This window comes from Leptonychotes weddellii, chromosome X (assembly GCF_054177405.1).
Source record: "Leptonychotes weddellii isolate Sample4059 chromosome X, ASM5417740v2, whole genome shotgun sequence".
In the NCBI taxonomy this organism is placed as follows: domain Eukaryota; kingdom Metazoa; phylum Chordata; class Mammalia; order Carnivora; family Phocidae; genus Leptonychotes; species Leptonychotes weddellii.
This window is the reverse complement of record NC_138385.1, coordinates 66,274,816-66,300,007: the sequence shown is the minus strand read 5'-3', so window position 1 is coordinate 66,300,007 and position 25,192 is coordinate 66,274,816. Positions and strand designations below refer to the sequence as shown.

Below are 25,192 nucleotides of genomic sequence, written 5' to 3'. Positions count from 1 at the left end.
ACTTTCCGCAGTAATGGCAGTATTCTGTATTGAGTGGGTAAGCTACAGACTGCAGGCCAAAGCTGGTGCACCATCTATTTTTGTGAATAAAGTTGTACTGGAACACAGCCGTGTCCATTTTTTTTCATATTGCCTATGGCCATTTTCATGTAATAGTAAAATTGAGTGGCTGCAAGAGACTATATAGCCTACAAAGCCTAAAATAGTTACTACCTAGACCTTTACAGAAAATGTTTGCCAACACCTCATCTATATTTTGATAATGGCTTGGGTAACACAAGTGTAAGCCAATTCTGTCAATTCTCACTGAACTATAATCTATGCATTTTACTGCGTATAAATTTAAACTAAAAAAAAATACTGAGTTCTAGCCAATGATATGAATGCTGAAGTATTTTATGAAATATACTGATGTTAACAACTTTAGTTTTGAGATGTGCCAGAAAAATGAGATGGATTGATAAATGAATAAAGGGATGGATATGTGATTGAGCAAATAAAGCAAAAGTTAACTGTAGATTCTAGTTGGTAGGTATATGGGTGTTTACAATTTTTCAACTTTTCCATATCTCTGAAATTTTTCTTAATAAATATTGGGGAAATTTTTTTTTAATTAGGTAAGGAAAGTATCCAACACATGCCCACAGAAATGAATATTCCAACCCAAAATACTTTGTAAAGAACTTTATTCTAAAGAAATAAATCCCAGAATAGCATGCTTTGTCCGAAGAAACTTCAACTGCAAAGATCTTTATTAATCCTTCATCATCCCTGTTAGGAGTCAGTTTGCACACACTGGAATTCATTATAATTTATGCCCTTGATGAAGAGAGAATTTTATAAAACACACAGTACATGAGATAATAGCTTTTGGAAAAGTAATATACCACCACTAGAAAACTCTTATAGTACAGCATACCTCTTATCAAAGCATTTTATTAGCCAAACTCAATCAATTCAGAGTCTTTAGAGTTATCTAAAGCGAATAAAAGAGAGGGAAGAAAAGAATAAACTGGATTGTCAATTCCTTCCTATAATTAATTCAATCAATCCCAAGTTAACTAAATCTCAATGAAGTTATCATGCCCTTTTCCTCCAATTCTGGCAGGCAGGATGCTATCTTACAAAGAGGCTGGATAGTGTAATGATTGAGAGCACAGCCTCTGCAGCCATGTAGTCTGGGTTCAAATCCTGACCCTCCTGTAACCTGTCTGAACCTCAGTTTCCTTACCTGTAAAATAGGGGTAATGATAGCTACTATTCATACAGTTGTTATGAGGATAGTACATGTAAAAGCAGTAAGACAGTATTTGGCACCTAGGAATCACTTAGTAGTGTTCATTATTTATCATCTCATAAAGGCAAATGCTTTATTATTAATGTAGAATAAGACAATCACAGGCTCCTAACATTTTACCACTAACAGCAATACTGGCCTCCTTGCTGTTCTTCAAACAGGCCAGACACTCTCCTTCCTCGGGGACTTTGCGCTGGTTATTCCCTCTGCCTGAAATGTGCACTGTGGGCTGCCTCACCTTCTTCAAATGTTTGCTTGAATGTCACCTTTTCAATGAGGCCTACCCTGATCACCACCTTATTTGAAATTATAACCCACTTTCCTCCTTACTCTGCTCCACATTTCCCCCAATCTCCTGGGACTATACTATAAATTTACTTTCTATTAAGGTTATTGATAGTCTCCCCCCATTTAGAAACAAAAGTCAATGACAGAAGGGACTTTCATGTTTTATTCACTGATATAAATATTTTTTTGTTATCAAAAACCATCATCTGGTTTAACCCCTCCAACTTTACAGATGAGGAAACTCCAAAGAGACCTGAGTCAAGGCCACACACTGAATAAGGAAAAGACCCCGAAATAGGGACTATGACTCCCTGTCCAATGCTATTTCTACCTAGCTCACTATCTCCCTGACCCTTGAACATTATAGAAAAATCACAATCGTCTAGATTTTTCCCCAGAAGGATTTACCTTCGGAATTTTTTGGCTTTGCAAATGCTGTTGCGTCTGTGACATAGAAATGCTCTGGAAGACAGTGGAAGCCTGTACCAGAATACTAAGTGTTGACGACAGATGAACAGAAGAAGACGGCTGATTTGAAAGAGCTATCCCAGAGCTTTGATAGAGGGTCTGCTGTTGTCATTGTTTCTGCTGACCCAAAAACAAGTGTGAGCCAGGATGGCTGTCACTGTGGCTGGACAGACTGCTGCTGAATGCATGTTGGCCGGTCCTGCGCTAGGGTTTTCTTCAGGAGAAAAGTCGGACTGCTGTCTAATGCCTGAAGCACTTGAGGCTGCTCTAAAGGCTGTGTTACATATTGTTGTTCCATTGCCACTGGTTGCAACGGTTCTTGCGAAGGAGGTATAATCTGTACTGTGTTTATAATGGCCTTTGACATACCTGGTAATGGCTGAACCTGGTTAGGTGCCTATGAAGGAGGTAACCGCTGCTAGAAAGCAGCATGGTGGCTACCCAAAGACTGCTGCTGATTTATGGGACCTTCTTGAATAGACAACTGATGGCTTTTCTGTGCTTGTCTATAAGATGAATAAGTCGTCCATCTGCTGATGCTGAATGAAAGCTGAATGAGAAACCTGGCTTGGTGTTAGATGTGACTGCAAAAGCTGTGTAGAAAAGTGTGGGGGCTGGATCCGGGTCTGTGAGGAAGCCTACTGAATGAAGGACAACTGCGCAGGGCGTTGAAGCTGCCCTTCCACGGCCCTCTGAGATGTAATGCTAATTGACTGGGCTTCTAGCTGCTGGTGTCTAAAATGGACATCTGCTTGTGATGGAGCTGCTGAGTGCCGGACATAAATAAAGGCTCCATAAAATGTGTCTGCGTTTCTAAGGGTGATGTTAAAAATGGCTTTTGCTCCAACTTTGAAGAATTGCTACCTTAGGGTGGTGTTAAATAGGCTTGTTGGTCAGAAGTCTGTGCTATAAAGGTGGTACTGGGTGTAACTTCTGATCCGCAGAGTCTGTAATATGTACGTGCTTGCTATCAGGAGAGCTTACTGTATATACTTACTGGGTCATGAAGGTTGCCTGTTCAGTTGTCTGGATGGTGTAAACAGTTTGTGCTAAATAATGGGCATGCTCAAGAGGTAGTACCTGGTAAGCAAACTGTTCTATAGATTGCACAGAGTACGCTCCTTGGATCTTATATGCTGGCTGGTCTGGAAAAGGTGATGAAACCTGAGGCTGTACTGGAAAAGCAGGTTGCCCTTGGCCTGAGGCCAAATAAGAGGGCTGTACCACAGGTGGGACTGGAGAAGAAGTCTGCATAGAATGGGTTGACTATGATCCTGGTGGTTGCACAGTGTAAAGAGAATACTGTGGGGCTGGCAGTGAATAAACAGGCTGTGCTGGAGCCTGGACTGGGTAAATTAGCTGTGATGGGTAAGAAGCTTGTTCCTGGGGGCAACGGCAGCTGCCCAGGAGCCTTCAGTGGGAAGGATGGCAGTTCTGCAGGTGGTCCTGGATAAGCATGTTCAACAGAATAAGATGGCTATTCCAGGGACTGAATCACACTTTCAATACCACCCCTTGGCTGCTGCTCACTTGCATGAGCTTCAGACACTCGTAGAATACAATCCTGCTGAAACTTTTTGTAGTGATGCCATAATCTTAAGGTTGTAAAATTAATGGCTGCTGCTGCATAGAGGCTTGGAAACAAGGTTTCTTCAAATGCACAGTCTGGCTTTGTGGCGCTAAAGAACCTAGAGCTATTGATTCCTGATGCAGGACTGGATATGGGTGGGGTACTGAATGTATCTTTTGTGGAGGCTGATTGGCCCCCGAATGCCCCCCAGTGGAATTAGAAGGGAACTGAGCTGTACCAGCAACATTCTGTGCACTGCTCAGGTAATGGGCAGAATGACTTGACAAAGCTTGAGGACAATAAACCAGTAAGAAACTAGAAGTCTGATTAGCATCTGGTGATACGGTCAACGCCTGCTTTCCATTTCTAGGGCCAGGCTCAAGTTGAAGACCAACTGTTAGATGCTCGGAAGTCATTTGTGAGGCAGACAATGTCTGAGGAGAAACTGCAGAAAGACTGGTTGTGGAACTCCAGTAACTGGCAAGTCTAAAGTCATAGATTAGGCTGAAGTTTGTCCATCTGCTCCAAGGTCAGCTGCAGTTCCTGGTTCTTGGTGCAAAGAAAATTCAAATTATAAATGCATATACCATGCCAATTTTAATGGGCCTGTCCCAGACAGAATGACAGATAAAATAATGCTATGTTCTAAAAATTTTAGCAAGTTATTAAAAAGGTGCTGGGTATAGTTTTAGTACTACAAAAATCCTTAATACCATGAATAAATGATAGTTGAATACATTAAGGGATTGAGACCAGTCCCAGTAATATACTGCTCATGGCTTCTCATTTATTTCACATGCCACATAACTCATTCAAACCCTGGCAGAGATTCAGAGTAACTGAATCTAACACTTTCACACACCAGACACTGGAAGTTCCAAGAAAAAGCTCAAAAGAATTTCAATATCATAGCTAAAATGAACACAGAAGCTCTCTAAAGAGGAGAGCAGAGAGTTGGCTGAATAAATATAGGTTGGCTGTAGTAATTCCTAGAACTTGAACTACCACATTCATAAGAAGACACCAGTGGTCAAAGTGCTTGCTTATGGCTTCTATATGTGCTGAAAACGTCTAAAAAACAGCATGTGAGGGGCGCCTGGGTGGCTCAGTTGGTTAAGCAACTGCCTTCGGCTCAGGTCATGATCCTGGAGTCCCAGGATTGAGTCCCGCATCGGGCTCCCTGCTCAGCAGGGAGTCTGCTTCTTCCTCTGACCCTCCCCACCTCATGCTCTCTCTCCCTATCTCATTCCCAAAGAAATAAGGCACACACAGGGGAGGGTGAGGTTGAGAAAAGAAAATGCAGTGATGGCAAAGAAAAGCTGAACCATGTGTCCAGGCCTCATAACCTTGGGAACCAGAATATAGTCTTAATATATGAGCTCTCATAAAGACTGTTTACTCCTTCCTTGTCAGAAATGAATAATGCTGACCTTGAGAGTCAAAAAGACAAAAACATTTATCTCTCCTATAGAAATAAACATGAATCAAAAAAAGCCAAGATCCAATAGAATCAGTATCCAAAATATATAAAGAATTTATATAATTCAACACCAAAACACACAAATAATCCTATTTAAAAATGGGCAGAAGACATGAACAGACATTTCTCCAAAGAAGACATCCAGATGGCCAACAGACACATGAAAAGATGATCAACATCACTCATCATTAGGGAAAAGCAAATCAAAACCACAATGAGCTATCACCTCACACCTGTCAGAATGGCTAAAACCCAAACCACAAGAAACAAGTATTGGCGAGCACATGGAGAAAAAGGAACCCGCTTGGGAATCCCCTGGTGGGGACGCAAACTGGTGCAGCCACTTCCATTACTGGGTACTCCCCCTAAAGAATACAAAAACACTAATTCAAAAAGATATATGCACCCTGATGTTTATAGCAACACTAATTACAACAGCCAAATTATGGAAGTAACCCAAGTGTCCATTGATAGACGAATGGATAAAGATGTGGGGTGTGGGAATGTGTGTGTGTGTGTGTGTGCGTGTGTGTATATATATGTGTGTGTGTGTATATATATATAGTGTGTGTATATATATATATAGTATTGTGTATACATATATAATGGAATATTATTTGGCCATAAAAAAGAATGAAATTGTGCCATTTGCAACAACATGGAGGGATCTAGAGGGTATAATACTAGGTGAAATAAGTCAGTCAAAGAAAGACATATACCATATGATTTCACTCATATGTGGAATTTAAGAAACAAAACAAAGAAAAAAAGAGACAAAACAAAAAAACAGACTCTTAACTATAGAGAACAAACCAATGGTTACCAGAAAGGGGGGGGGATGGGTGAAATAGTTGACTGGGGTTAAGAGTACACTTATCATGATGAACACTGAGTAATGTATAGTATTGTTGAATCACTACACCTTCACTACACCTGAAACCTATTAGAACGCTATATGTTAACTACACTGGAATTTAAATTTTTCAAAAAGCCAAGAATTTTTTTAAAAAGCCAAAAGGTTTTTTATTAATCTTTTTTTTATTATGTTCAGTTAGCCACTGTATAGTACCTCATTAGTTTTTGATGTTGTGTTCAAGGATTCATTAGTTGCATATAACACCCAGTGCTCATCACAACACGTGCCCTCCTCAATACCCATCACCAAGCTACCCCATCCCCCCACACCCCCTCCCCTCCAGCAACCCTGTTTGTTTCCCGGAGTCCATAGTCTCTCATGGTTCCTCTCCCTCTCTGATTTCTCCCCCTTCAGTTTTCCCTCCCTTCCCCTATGGTCCTCTGTGCCAATCCTTATGTTCCACATGAGTGAAACCATATGATAATTGTCTTTTTCTGCTTGACTTATTCCACTTAGTATGATCCCTTCCAGTTCCATGCATGTCGATGCAAATGGTGGGTATTCATCCTTTCTGATGGAAAGGCTGAGTAATATGGACCACATCTTCTTTATCCATTCATCTGTTGAAGGGCATCTCAGCTCCTTCCACAGTTTGGCTATTGTGGACATTGCTGCTATGAACATTGGGGTGCAGGTGCCCCTTCTTTTCCCTACATCTGTATCTTTGGGGTAAATACCTAGTAGTACAATTGCTGAGTCATAGGGTAGCTCTATTTTTAACATCTTGAGGAACCTCCATAAATTTAGATGAAAGTGCTAAAAACTATAAGTCTATAAAATATTATTTCTAATTAACTATGAAAGAAATCCCTCCAGGGGTGCCTGGGTGGCTCAGTCACTTAAGCGCCTGCCTTCGGTTCAGGTCATGATCCCAGGGTCCTGGGATTGAGACCTGCATTGGGCTCCCTGCTCATGGGGAAGTCTGCTTCTCCCTCTCCCTCTGCCCCGCCCACCCCCCCCCAAGCTCGTGTGCACTCTCTCTCTCTCTCAAATAAATAAATAAAATCTGGGAAAAAAAAGAAAGAAATCCCTCCACATTCACACTGGGCTAGAAAAATCTAATACAAAGAACAAATCATCATCACCAAGAGCAAGAGATCTGAGTCCTAAATAAATTTGTTTATCCATCTATGGAGTTCTCACTTTCTTTTCCAATGATACAAGCAGTGTCTCAAGATTCTAGTTTCACAATGTTAGGCACATCCTCAAGAACATCTTTGGTGAAGGAAAGCAGAAACAACTTTTGGCTTTCAGTGTGTTTTATACAAACTATAATGAATTTATGAAAGAGAGCCTTTGCCTGTCAGAAAATCTAGGCAGTGTTCAATATGTTTAACTGAATACAGAACCTCTAAAATATATCTTACCTTTATCTGTGAGAGTTTCTGGACAGTTAATGGGGAAACCTGGGGTTGTGAGACAACCGGAGGTCCAAGGACATGTACGGGCAAAACAGTGGACTGACCTTGAACCAAAGGCAAAATGTGGGGCTGAGTCAGCTTTGGCTGCTGTTGCAACTGTTAAATAAGAAAAAAATATATTAAAGATAAACTCTCCCATTTACAGTAAATATATATGTATTATATATTTAAAATTGTAACAGTTCACCTCACCCCTGAAATCTGCTGGTAATGTCCTACTAGCTGCTGGGATGGATAAATCATCCCTGGAACATTTATTTCAGCCTGTGGGATGTTGGAAACCACTTGAGAGCCCATCATCTGGTCTGAGGAATAGGCTATACTGGGCTGACTTGAAGTATCTGAGTGTATAGCAGATCCAACTCCTGCCTCGGACAAATTGTCACCTACAACAAAGAAAATAAGCAACAGGTAGAAGGAAAATCTTGAAACACAAGGTCCAAATGGCATAGAAAATAAGTGTTTTCTATGTTTTTTTTTTACTCTGACAACCTGAGACAACTTGAAATAAAACATGTATATTACACAGTTAACCAAAAAACATTATGTAAACTTCCCATGCTGAAACTGTGGTACAACTAAAATTGTCTTAGTAGAGCAAACCTAAAAACAAAGAATCACATAAAAATCAACTCCTTTTGCTGGCCATTATCATTTATACTGAAAAATACTCATAAGTCACAGGAACTGGCAATACCAGTTACTTCCAGAACTGGGTAAAGTCAAAAGAGATGACGACTAAAATAAGGAAGACTAAGTGAAAGGATTGTGAGAAGCAGTTAAATATTTAGATCACTGTGCCCCACCCTCCATTCCACACCTTTGGGTGATTGCTTCTCCCCTACCCAACTAATCTCATTTACTAATTTCAGTAAAATCTAAGTGTCATATTCTCATTCTCCTAGAACCTGGCTAGAAAATAATACTGTCTTTATAGAACAATTAGTTATTACTATGAAAATACTCTGTCCTTCTAGAGAAGAGAATGCATTACAGCAGAAAAATTAGAGGAACTATGATAATTTTATACTTGAGCCTAAAATACAAAGGATCTTAAAATCTAGAAAATTCCTTCTTGAAGAATACATTTTCCCTTTAATTCCAAATTTTCTTTATTACAGGATTTACATTGGACCTTTAAGAATAGTAAAAAGATTATAATCCTTACTCAATTAGCACCTTGGACAGGTCACATAACAAAAGTTTCTTAATTTTAAAATAAGGAAACTAGCCGGCTTGTCTATTTCAGGGATTTTGTAAAAGGACTGATGAAATGATAGATAACAGAATGCTTTGAAAAACACAAAAGTAGGGGCGCCTGGGTGGCTCAGTCATTAAGCGTCTGCCTTCGGCTCAGGTCATGATCCCGGGGTCCTGGGATCGAGCCCCGCATCGGGCTCCCTGCTCAGCGGGAAGCCTGCTTCTCCCTCTCCCACTCCCCCTGCTTGTGTTCCCTCTCTCGCTGTGTCTCTCTCTGTCAAATAAATAAATAAAATCTTAAAAAAAAAAGAAAAACACAAAAGTACTATTTTGAGATAAGGGAATACAATTACACATTTGTTTGCTTTTATAAATTTTAACTGTTACCTGTAACAGAGGAGCAGTGGTGCTGTGGTTTTCTTTGTAGAAGCTGTTGGCGAACATGTTGATCAACTTCAGTTTCTTCACATTCAGCCCCAGTGTGCTGAGCAGGAGCAGGGGGCAAAGCTGTATTCTGGGGCTGAGGGAGTACATTCCCTGCAGACTTGCACTGGGATTCCCTGCGTTCTTCCAAACAGCCAGCTGGCTTCTTCTCCCTCGTCTTCTTTATCAGGGTGACCCGGTCTCTAATGGACTTAGCAACAGCTTTGGAATCACTTTCATGAAAGAATCCTGACTTGACCTACAAACAAAACATAAGCAAACTACATCTTTAACATTTACGATTTTAACTTTTTACTAGCAGAGTTATTTTGTGCCCCCAAAATCCAAATGCTATCAAATAACAGTTAATTTGTTTACATGTTCCTTCTTTTTTTTCAATTCAATATAACTGACAGTTTCAGGTGTACATCATAGTGATTCAATATTTTGGATGTACATCTATGTTCTTTCTTAATTGACATACATAAATTCAGAGCCTTTAATCAGCATAAGAAAAACAATACCATTACCAAACATTGTTAAAATAATTCTGGCTTTAAACAAAAACAAATAACTTGATGTTTCAGTACATGCAGTCTTATTACAGATCATTTGTGACTGTCATTAAGGTTTGTGAAAGATTAAAAAGGTTTCCTTATTCAACAACATTAAGTGCCTACAATGTGCCCAGTACTGGACTCCAGAGACATATAAGTTACTATGTCGGTCCTTTGTCCTGTATGAGCACACAATCTGGTGGTAAGATGGTACAAATTTAACTTAAAATAAGGTAGAAATGAGCTGCTGCAAAAGCCCTAAAGGAAAAAGTAGAGACAGCGTCACAGAGAAAGGTAAACTCTGACTTGAATTAAAACAAAAAAAGGAACTTGCTGGCTATTAAGGGAGGTGTGGATGAAGTTTAGAGATCCACACTCTAGGCAAAGGGAAATATGCTCACAGCAAAGTACTACATCTTACCAGGCATTAGAAGAGTGAGAGAAGAGAAGTTAAGGGCTTGCTGTCTGAGAAGAGCAGGGCTGAGTAGCAGAGAAGATGACTTGAGGAGGTGTCATGGCATATCATTCTCAGTCCTACAATCTGTTTTTTAAAGCATGTCTTGGGGGTCTGCAGACTCAGGGAAATTTCGTGGTAGTTGAAAGATGATTAAAATGTTAGATGGAATCCATATATTTAATTTCACTCCCTCCCGAAGCTCCAAAAAAACCCCACACTAAATGGATTTTTAAGCTGTAAACCCAGAAGGATAGGGAGAATAAGAGAAAGACAACAGCAACAACATTTTGGACACTCCGGAATGTGGAAAACAGATTAAGTAATAAGTGACCTAGCAGTCCTGAAAAAGGTGAACTAGGGAAAGCTGAGAAGCATTATCACTTATACTGAAAAATACTCATAAGGCACAGAAACTGGCAATACCAGTTACTTCCAGAACTGGGTGAAGTCAAAAGAGATGACTAAAATAAGGAAAATTAAGTGAAAGGGTTGTGAGAAGCAGTTAAATGTTTAGATCCCTGTGCCCCACCTTCCATTCCACACCTTTCTCCCCCTACCCAAGAAGCCTGGAGTTTTGTTCTCTGGAGAGGGTAAAAGAGAGGATCTCTGGACTATGGAACACCAGGCACAGTCGAGGGTAAGGCTACCATGTGGAAAACAAGACTAAATGAGCATATGTATGCTGAATGCCATATGCAGAAATTTTTAGCCCTTTTCCCCACTTGACTACCAAAATACCAGTAACCAGACCCTAACCCTTCAGGAAGGACTTCAAAAGATGATTCTCTGGGGAATCTGACCAATCCAAGAAGACAGACCTACAAATATTGATGCCAGAGATTCCCTAATTAAAGATACCACCCAGATACCCTATGGTACAGGTTAAAGTTAACAAGTCTGACACAAGCAAACACATCATCCAATAGGCTGTAAGTCCCTGTGGTCGGCAAAATTATGGCCCCTCAAAGATGTCCCATCCTAATCCTCAAACTTGTGAATATAATGAGATATCACTCTCATTATTTTGCTATGAACAACTGACCTTAAAATAGGGAAATTATCTGGGTAAGCCTTTTACCAGCTGGTAACTCTAGGATTCAACATGACATTGCTGACTTTGAAGATGGAGTGGGGATACATGAAAGGACTGAAAAGCAGCCTCTAGGAATAGAAAGTGACCACCAGCTAATAGCCACCAAGGAAACAAGGGCCTTAGTCTTACAACCATAAGGAATTGAATTCTGCCAACAACTCAAAAGCAGTCCCCACCCCACCCCCACTCCCCTCACCCTCCCCACCAAGAGCTTCCACATAAAAGCCCAGGCCACCAACACCTTGATTTCAGCCTGTGAGATCCTAAGCAGAGAATCCAGTGAAGCCCACTAGGATTTTTTATCTCCAGAACTGAGATAATAAATGGGTGTTGCTTTAAGCCACTAAATTTGTGGTAATTTATTACACAGCAACAGAAAAAAATATAGTCTCCTATAATCTATTGATTATGAGCAACTAGCCAAGAATTATCAGAAATATCAGAAAAGCCTCTAACAAGAAGACAGAGCACAAAACCAACAAAAGCAAAACAGCAATTTGAAGAAAAGAGACTATACAGGGAGAAAAAATGTTAAAAACACTCTCTTTACTTACGTTACAGAGAGGTACGATAATATTGCCTCCACAAAACAAAGAACAAGATGTTTACTCTAAGGAAGGAACAGACCAAAAAATAAAAAGGAACGCTTAAAATTAAAAACATGATAGCAGAAATGAAAAACTCAACTGGAAGGGTTAGAAGGTAAAGTTGGTAATATCTGCCAGAAAGGAGAATAAAAAGACAAAAAGATGGAAACTAGAAAAGTTAAGAACATTGGAGAATTAGTCCAAGAGGTCCAACATCCAAATGATAACAGTTCCAGAAATAAAACAATGGGGAAGAAATCATCAATAAAATACTTCAAGATATTTCCCAGAAACTAAAGGATATGAGTTGACAGATTGGAAGGGTCCACTGAGAATCCAACACGGTGGATGAAAATAGACCCAAATCAAGACACATCACTGTGAAATTTTAGAATACTAAAGAAGAAATAGAAACTACTACAAGCTTCCAGAGAGCAAAAAATGGATCACATGCAAAAGATTCAGAAAATAGAACAACTTTGTACTTCTCAATATCAATACTGAAAGCTAGAAAAGCATGGAACAATGAGTCTAAATTTTTTTAAAAAAACTGCAACCTAAAATGCCTTAGCCAGCCAAGCAATCAATTAAATATGAATATAGAATAAAAATATTTTCATACATGCAAGTCTCGAAGAATTTACCTCTCATACCCTTTCTTTAAGAAGCAGGCAGAGGAAGTGTGTCACTAAAACAAGAGGGTAAGCCAAGGAAGAGAAAGACATGGGATTTAGGATACATGAAACCCAACAGAAGAGAGGAAGAGAAGTCTAGAAAGATAGTAAAGAGAAATATCAGGATAATAGTTGTGCACCAGATGTCCAAGACAATCATTCCAGCTTAGAACAGTATGACTATAAAAATAGACATGTTAAAGGCTATCATCTCCAAGATCCCCAATGTCAATGTTCCATCCTTCTTTTTAACCTGAGGACAGAATGCCCAGGCTAGCCTGGCTCAGACTCTCTGTACTTGGCTAATTTGACTATGTGCTGCCAAAGCTCCTACACACCTTTCCTCCAAGCGCTGCAGCAGCCTGAGTCAGGTGTGGACACACATTCAAACCCACAGAAGTTATCTGCTGTCATCTGCTCTGTAAGGAGGGGGATCATGGGGTGATTAGAAGTAGAGAAGTCAGAGGGGCCCACTCCCCATCCAACCATATTGTTATCAGACAACTAATTTCTGGTCCACACAATGGACCAGCCGGTGACCTGACTGGTGAGCCACATGTGTACTTCCCTGAACTCACTCATGACCTCACCTGCTGACATCCCCAAAAGCGGCTCTTATAAACACTTAGAGAAGCTGAAGCCAGATTTTGACTGAGAGACTGTTCAGCTTATGCACTCTTGAGCATCTTCACCTAATAATAACTTCAGTAACCAGCTAGATGTGCACCGGTCACTCACATTTTTAAAACAAAACAATATATTACTTAGATAAACTATAACAAAAGGCAAAGAAATGAGTAACACAAAAGTCAGGGTAGATATTACCTGTGGTGATTAGGGAAGGGAATACAACTGGGAGGGGCATACAGGTGGCTTCTAAGGTACTGGTTATGTTCTATTTCTTAACAAGAGTAGTGTTTTATTATTCTTTATACTGTACGTACAAATTTAATATACTCTGCTGTAGAGATGCATTTCACAATAAAAGAATTTAAATAAAGAAAAGGAGAAAATAGGGAGGAAAGAAAGCAATAAGGAGAAAGGAATCAATCAACCCTAATATTATAAAGGGCAGCAGTGGTCAGGGGGTAGAGAAAAGTGGTAGGATTCACTTACCATTTCATATGCTACTTCCTCAGATGTATCTGTTTCTAAATTGAAACTGAACTCAATAGCTTCATTGTCTTTGTGCTTGCCTTTCAATTTTTTAGGGTCTTCAACCCAGAGTCTTAAAGCCAGGGATGAATTTGAGCAGTCATCTTCCTCTGCTAACTCCACCCTCAGTCCTGTATCCTCAGCAAAAAATGCGTGGTTTAGTAGGTCCCTGATAGACAACCTAATAAACAAAATACGTATCTCATTATCAATTTTTCCAATCATAAACAAGATATAGAACTCTTAATTAGTAAACATCAATTATATCAAAGTAACAATCTTATTTTAAATTTCCTATCAATTAGACCATTAATGTGCCTTGTTATAAAAACCAAATCTTATATCCAACTTATTATTTGCCAAGGATGCAAAGAAATTCCGACTAACATGCACTGAAAGTCACCTTAATTAAAGATTATTACCAGTAGCATATCTAGATACTGAAGTTTAACACACCTATAAGTATGCCTAGAGAACTGGAGAAGTGCTGCAGTATATGTTAGGTGGAGTGACTAGTTTCCCTAAGCCACTGACTTAAGTTACTAAAACTCAAACAACAGATTGTCAGCAAAGGAAACTAGTATGGTGATTAACATAACAATAAAAAATTTTTTAAAAAAAGGAAACTAAAAACTCTTCTGGATATATAACCTCTAAAGGAAATCAGAAATTCAAACTCTTTACAAACATTATAAATAGAAGCCATTGACTCCATTAACAATAATGTAGTCAGTGTACTTCATTCTTGAGAGAATGCCATGAATGAAACTAATTTAGTTCAGCAAAGTCCCATGGTTTTCCTCAAGTATCTAAGTCTAGTGTTTTAGGCCAAAGTATACATGCAATGGAAACGCCTCTACCTAATATTAGAGATTAACCATCTCTGAAGAGAAAAAAAAAAGGACAGGGGTTCAAAAGATTCTTTTACAAGATGGGGGGAGTTAATTTCCTTTGCTTGCTTGGACCAATTTCTAAAAACAGATACATAATATCTAATCTATCTATATTATAGGCCAGAGAGAGCTAAAACTAATGTATTTCATAATGTCTACATAGAAAATCTCTCTTATACTATTTAAAACAGATAAAGTATATTGATAGCATGGTATACTGTAAGTTGATGATTTTCAACCCTCCTGATCATTTTTTAGTGATCAAGGGACAAATAATTAAGAGACTATTATAAAAAGAATAAGCTTCCTCAGACTAATTAGTTTTAAGGCTAAGGTGAGATGTGACACAACCAAGGGGCACCTGAGTGCTCAGTTGGTTAAGTGTCTGCCTTTGGCTCAGGTCATGGTCTCAGGGTCCTGGGATCCAGCCCTGTGTCTGGTGCTCTGCTCAGCAGGGAGCTTGCTTCTCCCTCTCCTTTCACCCCTCCCCCTCCTCTCACACACGCTCTCTCTCTCTCTCTCAAATAAATAGGTAAAATCTTAAAAAGAAGATACAACCAAGTTAAGCCCTCTGCCTTTCAATGAAAAGGTTGCCTATGTATTTTTACTATCGAATAATTACAGTAATAGCAGAAGATACCATTAAATATTATTGTTATTTTATATGCATTATATTTTTAATCATCAAAATAAATACCTGCTTTGAGAAACATCTAAGTAACTTCCTCAAGATCACACTGGCTAAGTGTGAGTCCACATTTGAATCTTAGTCTGATGTAGAAGTCTGTGCTCTTTCTAATACACTAATATGCCATGAATCCTTTAGAATATCCCAATGTTCTTTGGTAACAAATTTACAGTTAAAATGCTGCAAAAGCAATAATCAGAATCCAAACTAAAATGGCTACTTCCGCTTAATACAACTGACCCTCAAACACCACTGGGAGGGGACTGGGGTGCCGACCTCAGTTGAAAATCTGTGTCTAACTCCTAACTCCCCAAAAATTTAACTACTAATAGCCTACTGTTGAACAGAAACCTTACCAATAACATAAACAGTTGATTAACACATATTTTGTATGTGTTATATACTGTATTATGTTATGTATTATATACTGTATTTTTACAATAAAGGTAAAGAAAATATTAAGAAAACCATAAGGAAGAGAAAATACATTTACAGTATTGTACAATATGTTATTCAAGCGTCAACTGTATTTTTAGACTCACTAAAAAAAAAGTATGCCTAAACTCTTACAACTCAAAAACAGCCACAACAACAACAAAAAAATAAACGACCTAATTTTAAAAAGGGCAAGTGACTTGAACAGACATATCTCCAAAGAAGATATACAAATGACCAATAACCACATGAAAAGATACTCAACATCATTAGTCATTAGGGAAATGCAAATCAAAACCACAATAAGATACCACTTCATAGCCATCAGGATGGCTATTATCAAAAAATGGAAAATAACAAGTGTTGGTGAGGATGTTGACAAACTGGAACCTTCATATGTTGCTGGGAGGAATACAAAATGGTGCAGCCACTGTGGAAAAAATTTGGCGGTTCTTCAAGGAATTAAACATAGTATTACCATATGATCCAGTAATTCCATTCCTAGGTATATAATGAAAAGAATTGAAAGCAGGGATTCAAGCAAATACTTATTCACCAATGTTCATGCAGCATTATTCACCATATAGCCAAAAGGAAAAAATAACTCAAGTGTCCATTAACAGACAAATGGATGGATACACAAAATGTGCTGTGTGTGTGTATGTGTTTCTTCCTTAAAAAGGAAGGAAATTCTGATACATGCTACAACGTGGAAATCAACCTTGAAAACGCTATGCTAAGTGAAATAAACCAGACACAAAAGGACAAATATTGTATTGATTCCACTTACATGAGGTACTTAGAGGAAGCAAATTCATAGAGACAGAAAGTAGAATAAAGGTTACCAGGGGTTGAGGGGAAGAGGAATGGAGAGGTAATGGGTACAGAGTCTCTGTTGGGGTGATGAAAAGGTTCTGGAAATAGATAGTGGTGATGGTTGTTTAACAATGTGAATGTCCTTAATGCCACTGAATTGTACACTTAACATATGATTAAAATGGTCAATCTTAGGTTATGTATATTTTACCATAATTAAAATATATAACTACCTAGATATAGCCTGTTGGTACAATAATGTTCGGTAATAAAGCTATAATTAAACAGGCTTTACCTTAGTGGCTTTATATATTCTCAGATATACAACACTAAACTTAGAAAACTAGTAAAAATGGGGGACAGTCAATAAAATGTGGGCAAAAATAATTTCTGTAAAGGACCTTTATTAATCATAAAGGAGGTAAAAAATCAAAAGACTAACCCACTGATTTAACTCGGCAACTGTCCAAAGCTCAAATTAACAGGAAATATAAGCTAAGACTAAAGGGATGTATCCATAAGAAAAACACAAATTGGGTTACAAATAAACTTAGAATACTACTTCTTGAACAAAAACAGCCCTATCTGCTTTACCATTATCATGACACAAGGGCATTGGTCAAATATGAAACATCTGGTAAGTTGATGGTCAATTTTTTTAAGCTATCATTTTTTTCTAAGTACTTACCTGAAGGTGACACTGCAGAAGCTCTCTACTATCAACTGTTAGAAGCAAGTTAACCTGGGGGGCCTCAGTGACTGTTAAACTGAAGGGTGAAGGTGATGAAAACTTGTCACAACACACACAAACAAAACCCAAATTTCAGTTCAAGAAAAATTCAGCACATGATATCAAAGTCCAAAATGGCAAACAACATGCACTGATAGACTTCACTCTAGACAGTATGGTTTGTGTTCCATTCAAAAGTAATACCCAGTATTATTCAAAGGTCAAAAAATGACCCAGTCCAAGGTAAGAGTTTAATGTATCCATCGGTTATATCATTTCACTACATTTGTGCCCACCTTTCTGATTTGTTTTGGCGAATACATCCTTCAATGATTTCTTTCACTTCAGGATCAGTGACTTTATTGAAACTGGCTGGTTTTATGCCCTGGGAGAAGAAAAATTGTTTCTAGTCACATATAAAGCAACTGAAAGCTCAAGTCAAAATAACATTATTAATGTAATTTTTACCACTAAACCATATTCAAGCTTTAAATGAGATAAATATATACATACAGTGTAAGTTTAACAATTTTTTGATGAAGATATTGTCACAGTTCTAATAGTCTACAACTAACAGTGAAAAATTATGAACAATCTAAATTTCCAACAACGGAGATATAAATTATGTGATCTACATATATGCTAATCTTACACAAAAACCAAAAATATTCTCAGTATTTAATAACATGGATAATTCTCATATTGCAACATTAAGTAGGGAATAAATATTTGATCCCAAAATATACATGCAAGTATAACCCCAATTAACAAACTATAATAAACAAGTCTTCCAGAATGGCTAGAAGCAATGAACAATCAATATATATGTATGCATGAAAAAATATATATATATAAACTTTTGAGAAATCTGTATTATTTTTACCATTAAGCAATAGTAAAATATTGAGAGAAACTCAACCTAATTATCAGGTTCTAGGAGTTCAATAATAAATTAGTAAGGTCAGGGCGCCTGGGTGGCTCAGTCAGTTAAGCAGCTGCCTTCAGCTCAGGTCATGATCCCAGGGTCCCGGGATCGAGTCCCACATCGGGCTCCCTGCTCAGCGGGGAGCCTTCTTCTCCCTCTCCCTCTGCCTGCCTCTCTGCCTACTTGTGCTTCTCTCTATCTCTCTGTCAAATAAATAAATAAATAAATCTTAAAAAAATAAATAAAAATAAATTAGTAAGGTCCATACAATTAAAAATGTTTCTGTAACTGTTAGCTGCCTACATCTGCTTATTTTATATTCTATTACCCTTAAATAGTGAATTTTAGATTAAAAAAAATAATCATTAGGGGCGCCTGGGTGGCACAGTTGGTTGAGCATCCGACTCTTGGTTTCGGCTCAGATCATGATCTCGGGGTCCTGGGATCAAGCCCTGAGTTGGATTCTGCGCTCAGCATGGAGTCTGCTTGAGATTCTCTCTACCCCCCACCCCTCCCACTCGTGCTCTTTCCCTCTCTCTCTAAAATAAGTAAATAAATTTTAAAAAAATCATTACAGTCATCTAACAGAAAACTCCAAATTAATCTAAAAGGAGAAAGATACCATAGAATCATTGTCATGGAATGAGGCAATCTAAAACCTAGTTCTGGGTCTGACATACTACTTCACAGGATGCTGAATCAGAAAGCCCAGTATCACACACTAGACAAATTTGGTGAGATTAACTTGGATCTCAAGTTCTTTTTTTTTTATTATGTTATGTTAATCACCATACATTACATCATTAGTTTTTGATGTAGTGTTCCACGCTTCATCGTTTTTGTATAACACCCAGTGCTCCATTCAGTACGTGCCCTCTTTAATACCCATCACCAGGCTAACGCATCCCCCACCCCCCCTCCCTTCTAGAACCCTCAGTTTGTTTCTCAGAGTCCATAGTCTCTCATGGTTCGTCTCCCCCTCCGATTTCCCCTCCTTCGTTTTTCCCTTCCTGCTTTCTTTTTTTTTTTTTTTAACATATAATGTATTATTTGTTTCAGAGGTACAGGTCTAGATCTCAAGTTCAAGAAGCTTTAATATAGGGCGCCTGGGTGGCTCAGTCGTTAAGCGTCTGCCTTCGGCTCAGGTCATGACCCCAGGGTCCTGGGATCGAGCCCCGCATCGGGCTCCCTGCTCAGTGGGAAGCCTGCTTCTCCCTCTCTCACTCCCACTACTCGTGTTCCCTCTCTCGCTGTGTCGCTCTCTAATAAATAAATAAAATCTTTAAAAAAAAAAAAGAAGCTTTAATATAGATGGAAATGTGAATTGTGATATAACACTATTGTGACTTTAATATAAAATAATAAAGTCACCATTCAAAAATAGAGTTACATCATTCTACTTATAGAAAAAGTCCTCTTTGACCTCTCCACTGATCTCTTACCTATTCCCCAGTCCTGGGTAATTATTGCCTTTCTCTGCTCCTAGGTGAAAATAATTGGGGAACTGCAAAGTTTTTCTATTTGTGGCCATACAATGTACAGACCAAGACTAAAAAGACTTCTAGCTTTATCTCTTTTTCTCAGTTCTTTGTTACAGAAAGCTTCAAACATACTCAAAAGTAGAATAGTAAAAGCCCCATGTAACCATCACCAGCTTCAACATACAACATTTTGTCAACCTTGTCTCAGCTATCTACCTCCACACCTTTTTTATCCAAAAATATTTTAAAGCAAATCCTAGGCATCATGTAATTTCACCCATAAAGTCTCTAGTTTATATCTCTAACAGATATCATGTCATCATCCCACCTAAAATAATTACTAATAATTCCTTAACATCATCTAAAACCCAGTCCACACTGAAATTTCCCAAATAGTCTAAATGATGTCTTCTTATACTTGGTTTGTTCAAATCAGGATCCAAACAAGGTCCTCACAGTACATGTATGGTGCATTAAAGCTGGCTCATACCAGCTTACAAGAGGCAACTATTACATTTTCAAGAATTTTGCAAGCTGGCTGTTAAACACAGTCATTTACAAAAATTAAATTACATAAGCTCAAAATTAAATAAATTATATCAACAACCAAGGTAATAAATACTGAAAATACCAGTCCTTAATTATTTTACTACATTTTACTATTATTTATGCTCTTGAGGTTGTTTATTCTATCTGTATGGTGGATAGATCATATAAATTCCACTGTGTATACCATTTCCAACCCTGCATTCAGTGAGGTCACACTGGTGACTTAAAAAAAAAAACTTAAACTTAAAAGTCATTGTGGGAATATTTAACACCAAGGAAATCAGCAAATGCTAGAAATCAGTGCTTTTTCTTTTTCAGAGAATCAGTTATTAAACATTTACCTGCTCACCACTACTTTAAGTCTCTTGTATTCTTTAACAGTCCCTCCCCTTTTGCTTTCATGAAATTGATTTGTTGGAGAAACTAGGTCATTTGTCCTACAGAATGGCCCACATTCTGGATATTAGCCTTATTTCTAGTCTCCCTACACAAATATCACCAGAGTCAGATTTAGGGTCAAAATCCACCATTGTGGATCCACATGTAGCTGTGTGAACTTGGGCAAGTCACCACCTCTGGTTCTCAGTCTCATCATTCATAAACTGAAGATAGTGCCATCTTTTAGGGATTTAAATATGAAAGCATGCAGTATACAGCATGCATTTAAAAAGGGTACCTATTAATATCAGTTACTTTGAACACTTTGACAATCTCTTTCTTGGCCTATTCTAGAGCCACCCAACTGGATATGAAACAGACCTATTTTGAACTATCCTAAGACTTTGTTTTTATCTCCCTTACATCCCTTACTCTATTCCTATCCTCTTATGTTTATAGCTATTTGTGAATTTATCCATACTAAAAATGCAAGCTCTCTGTGGGTAGCAAACACTTCTTATTCATCTTTACATTCCTTGCAATTTGTAATGCAAAAAAATACCCATAACAGGGAATCAAATACTGTAGCTGAGGAACAATATTTTGAATGCTCTTTTAGAACCAGAAACCTTCCAAACCATTTAGTCAATTTTCATTATTCAGCTTTGAAAAAATAATATCCACCTAATAAATCTAAAAATTATTTACACACAAGTGGATATAGATGATATGTCTGTACATTTACCCAAAGATAATAATACAGAACATTTTATGTGACCCCAATAAAGTATAGGTATATAGCAGAAATCTAAAGCTTGTTTCATTACAATTATGTTAAATTTAGCACTGTTATATAGCACTAAACCAAAATTAGTTTTAAGCTGACTTTACCAACTTCAACATGAAATGTGACAATCTAGGAAGTAAAAAGAATAAAGTTATACCTACGCTAGTTACTTTACGGTATATTTGAGCTGCATTCTGGCACTCAGAGTAAGGGTACTCTGAAGTAGCCATTTCCAGCATACACATTCCAAAAGCATAGACATCTACAGATTCATCGTAGTGCTCTTCATACATCTCTGGGGCCATAAACTCAGGAGTCCCTACAAAATAACACCACATCCACATCTTTATTAAAAAGAAAAATGTATCCACCAATATCACATTCCCTTCGCCATAAGGATTACCTGAGTTAATTTCTGCTCCCTAAACCAAATTTATAAATATAAAATTTGCAGAATACTTGCTACACCTATATAAAGTACTTAAGGAATTTCCTTAACTTTCTATACTGATAAAGTACAATTTGTAATGCTCAAGATTAGGTAACGATTACTAAAATCTGTTTTTATTTCTATCTTCTTTATAAATTTTTCTGAACTAAATTAGTAAATCCTCTTTAAATCTTCAGAACTTTTTAATGATCTTTAATATATCCCACAAAAGAAATACACTAGGATGTCTCTGAAATAAGTCAATATGTAATAGATATTTCAAAGCAAATTCACATTCTAGTCCAGGAGTCAGCAAACTTCTCTGTAAAGAAGCAGACAGTATTTCAGACACAACTACTCAACTCTGCTACTGTAGTGCAAAAGCAGCCACAGACAATACATAAATGAGTGGGTATAGCTGTGTTCCCATAAAACTTTATTTACAAAAATAGGCAATGGGGCCAGATTTGGCTCATGGGCCATAGTTTGCCGATCCCTATTCTAGACATACACAGTTAACAAAATCTCTCTTTATCCAACCAATAAACTATAAAAGTTTAATCACCAATGACACTCTTAGCAAATGATGTTCGCATTAAGGTGGCTAGGCCTAGATCACCAATCTTCACAGATCCAGTGGGTCCCGTGATGAAAATATTGTCACACTTCAGATCCCGGTGAATAATGGGAGGAGTCCTAGTGTGCAAGAACTGCAACCCCTTTAAAATTTGCCTGCACCAGCTCCTTAAGACCTTTGGTTTCATGACTTTAAATCGTTTTAAGTACCTACACAAAGAAACAAAAGACCACATGTAAACAAACATACCTAGCTTATTATATGAGCACTATTAAGGGTAAATCATGTAAGCTGGCTGGTATTGTAAGTACTATGCTTGCCATCACTGAGTTGTTTTCCATTCTCTGTTATAGAAAAGCAATTTTAAATCTAAGGCTTCATTCTTAGAGAAGACATCCTGCCAAGTTTAGCATTTTTCAGCATTTTTAATTCAAAACAAGAATCATTCTAATCAGAGTAACCTTTTGTGGAAAGGTAGCACAATTTTAAAAAGAAAGTCCTTCTACACTTTCTAATAACTGCTTATATAAGGTCATCAGAGGGTTTAACTATGTAAAATTTTAGTGCAAAGATGCTAGGAAACAGAAAAAGTATATTTCACATTTAATACTTATAAATAAGTGATTACACCATCAAATGAAAAACTGTAGTCAGAAATAAAACAATAAACTATAATTATATAGTACTGCTCAGTAGATATATGAATGTGGCTACACCCTTGATCTTCCATTATTTTTACAAAATGACATTACTCCTAATTCTAAAATTTTATGCTATCCCACAAATATTCATTTCTCAATACTGTATTTTCTAACAAACTTCATTAACATCCTAAATTTTTTAACCTGCCCTGAAGCAGTCACTAAATTCAGATGCTACCAATTCTTTAATCAAGTAGTGTTATTTTATAAACAACTTTTATTACTCTTGAAAATTATTTCCAAAAAAAACTTCATTGGCACTATCAGAGTCAACTTACGTCTTTAAAGTTCCTGATGTCATAAGTTCAGTCACCAATACAATACATTTCTTTCCTTTTAATATAGACTCCCAGGAATCATAAAATCGAACTATATTGGGATGCTGGAGACCCTTTAACATTTCTGCTTCTTCCTTGAACCTTTGCTGCTCAGCTTTGGTTAATTTCCGATCCTGAAATGGAATAAGAAATTCCAAATTAGAGTCTAGAAATTCTCATGCACACTTGTAACATCACTCAAATGTGTGCTTTATTCTGTTGTTTTCATTTATGTATGTATTTATTTTCACCTGTCAATTTTTTTTCTCAGGACCTATATAATCACTGATATATTTTATTAGGTGGATACTTTTGACTCCTCCCATTCAACAATGCAGCAGCTGTCATAGTTCATAACTATATTATAAACCCACCTGCAAAATAAATCAATACCTTAAAATCAGTACCTCATATGATAACTAAACTTTCTGTGGTAATCATTTCATAATATATACATATATCAAATCATTATGTTGTGTACCTTAAACTTATACATTGTTATATGTCAATTATATCTCAATAAAACTGGAAAAATAAATAAAATTTCCTTTGCTGGAAAAGAAAAACAATGTATCAAAATGTAAAAAGTAATAAACAAATAGGAAGTTTCCCTAAATCCCTGAATTTCCACATCTATAGGATCTATAACATCAGGGCAGGAATAATCAAAATGTTAGACATGCAGACATTTATTCTGGCTAAATATCTGAATTGCCAACATATTTCCAGACAGAAATACAAAATTACCATCCAGTAAAACACCTTTAAACAGGAATTGGACCGCTAATCTGCTACATTAAATGCTAGAAGTCAAAGGAGCAATGTTTACAGAATTCTGAGGGAGGACTGTAACCCTAAAACTCTGAATCCAGACAAGCTACCAATCAAATTTATAAGGGAAAAATAAACACATTTTCATGAAAACAAGGACCCAAAGCATACCATACCACACACCCTTTCTGAAAATATTACTCAAAGAAATTCAATACGAATGTGGCCAAATAACATCATTAGAAAAGGAGAGTGTGGCATACAATAAACAGCATGAAATTTCCAATAATGCTTACTTAGAGTCAATGCTAAGTAATCATGGTTAATGTGGTTATTAAAATTGAATGAATTTTCTAAACAATAATTAAAATAGAAGATATATAATGGAAAAGGAAAGTCTACAATTAAAACTCCAGATGATCACTGGGTGTTATATGTAAGTGATGAATCACTAAATTCTATACCTGAAACTAATATTACACTGTATGTTACATAACTAGAATTTAAATAAAACTTTGGAACTACAAAAAATTAAATTAATTTTTTTAAAAAAGTAAGAGAAAAAGAAGAATAAAAGCAATTTTTGTCTTCTGCAAGCAGGAGCAGGAAAGGAAGGAATGACAGAACTATTTTAAGTTTTGATTCTGACAGAAATAATCAAGTATTCTAGTTAAAAATTTAGGTATGATTTTCATTTCAAGATGACTGACAACATATTAAATTAATTCCCTTCTCTTCCTAAATCCCACCAAAATGACAAAATAAATATATAAACAAATCCATAGTAGTATTGGAAATATGAGAAGGGTTCAAACAAAAGATTTTTTAAAGATAAAAAAATATATGCATTGATAGAATATACTTTTATGAAACTCAAGAGAGTAGAAGAAATGGTAACTTGATAGACACAAAAGACTTCCATTAAAGGTTTTTTTGTTTTTTTTTTTTTTACCAAAAATAAACTATTGGACTTCATCAAAATAAAAATCTCCACAGCAAAGGCAACAATCAACAAAACTAAAAGGCAAACTACAGAATGGGAGAAGATATTTGCAAATGACATATCTGATAAAGGGTTAGTATCAAAACTGTATAAAGAGGGCGCCTGGGTGGCTCAGTTGGTTAAGC

At 37.1% G+C, this 25,192-nt stretch overlaps 1 protein-coding gene across 2 annotated transcripts in view; it reads right to left on the bottom strand.

Moving 5' to 3' along the window:
- Window positions 1-679: 679 nt before the first annotated feature.
- The window catches only part of LOC145717850 (serine/threonine-protein kinase WNK3-like), a 67,661-nt gene continuing 43,148 nt past the window's right edge, over window positions 680-25,192 (bottom strand). For both annotated transcript variants that reach the window (XM_081808850.1, XM_081808849.1), the window contains exons 3-11: window positions 23,255-23,427; window positions 22,264-22,484; window positions 21,430-21,587; window positions 17,445-17,533; window positions 13,548-13,767; window positions 9,028-9,322; window positions 7,633-7,826; window positions 7,387-7,536; window positions 680-4,172 (exon numbers count right to left, since the gene is read on the bottom strand). In XM_081808850.1, coding sequence (XP_081664976.1) covers window positions 4,116-4,172; window positions 7,387-7,536; window positions 7,633-7,826; window positions 9,028-9,322; window positions 13,548-13,767; window positions 17,445-17,533; window positions 21,430-21,587; window positions 22,264-22,484; window positions 23,255-23,427 — 1,557 coding nt within the window. In that variant the 3' untranslated portion in view covers window positions 680-4,115. The remainder of the gene's footprint in view (window positions 4,173-7,386; window positions 7,537-7,632; window positions 7,827-9,027; window positions 9,323-13,547; window positions 13,768-17,444; window positions 17,534-21,429; window positions 21,588-22,263; window positions 22,485-23,254; window positions 23,428-25,192) is intronic.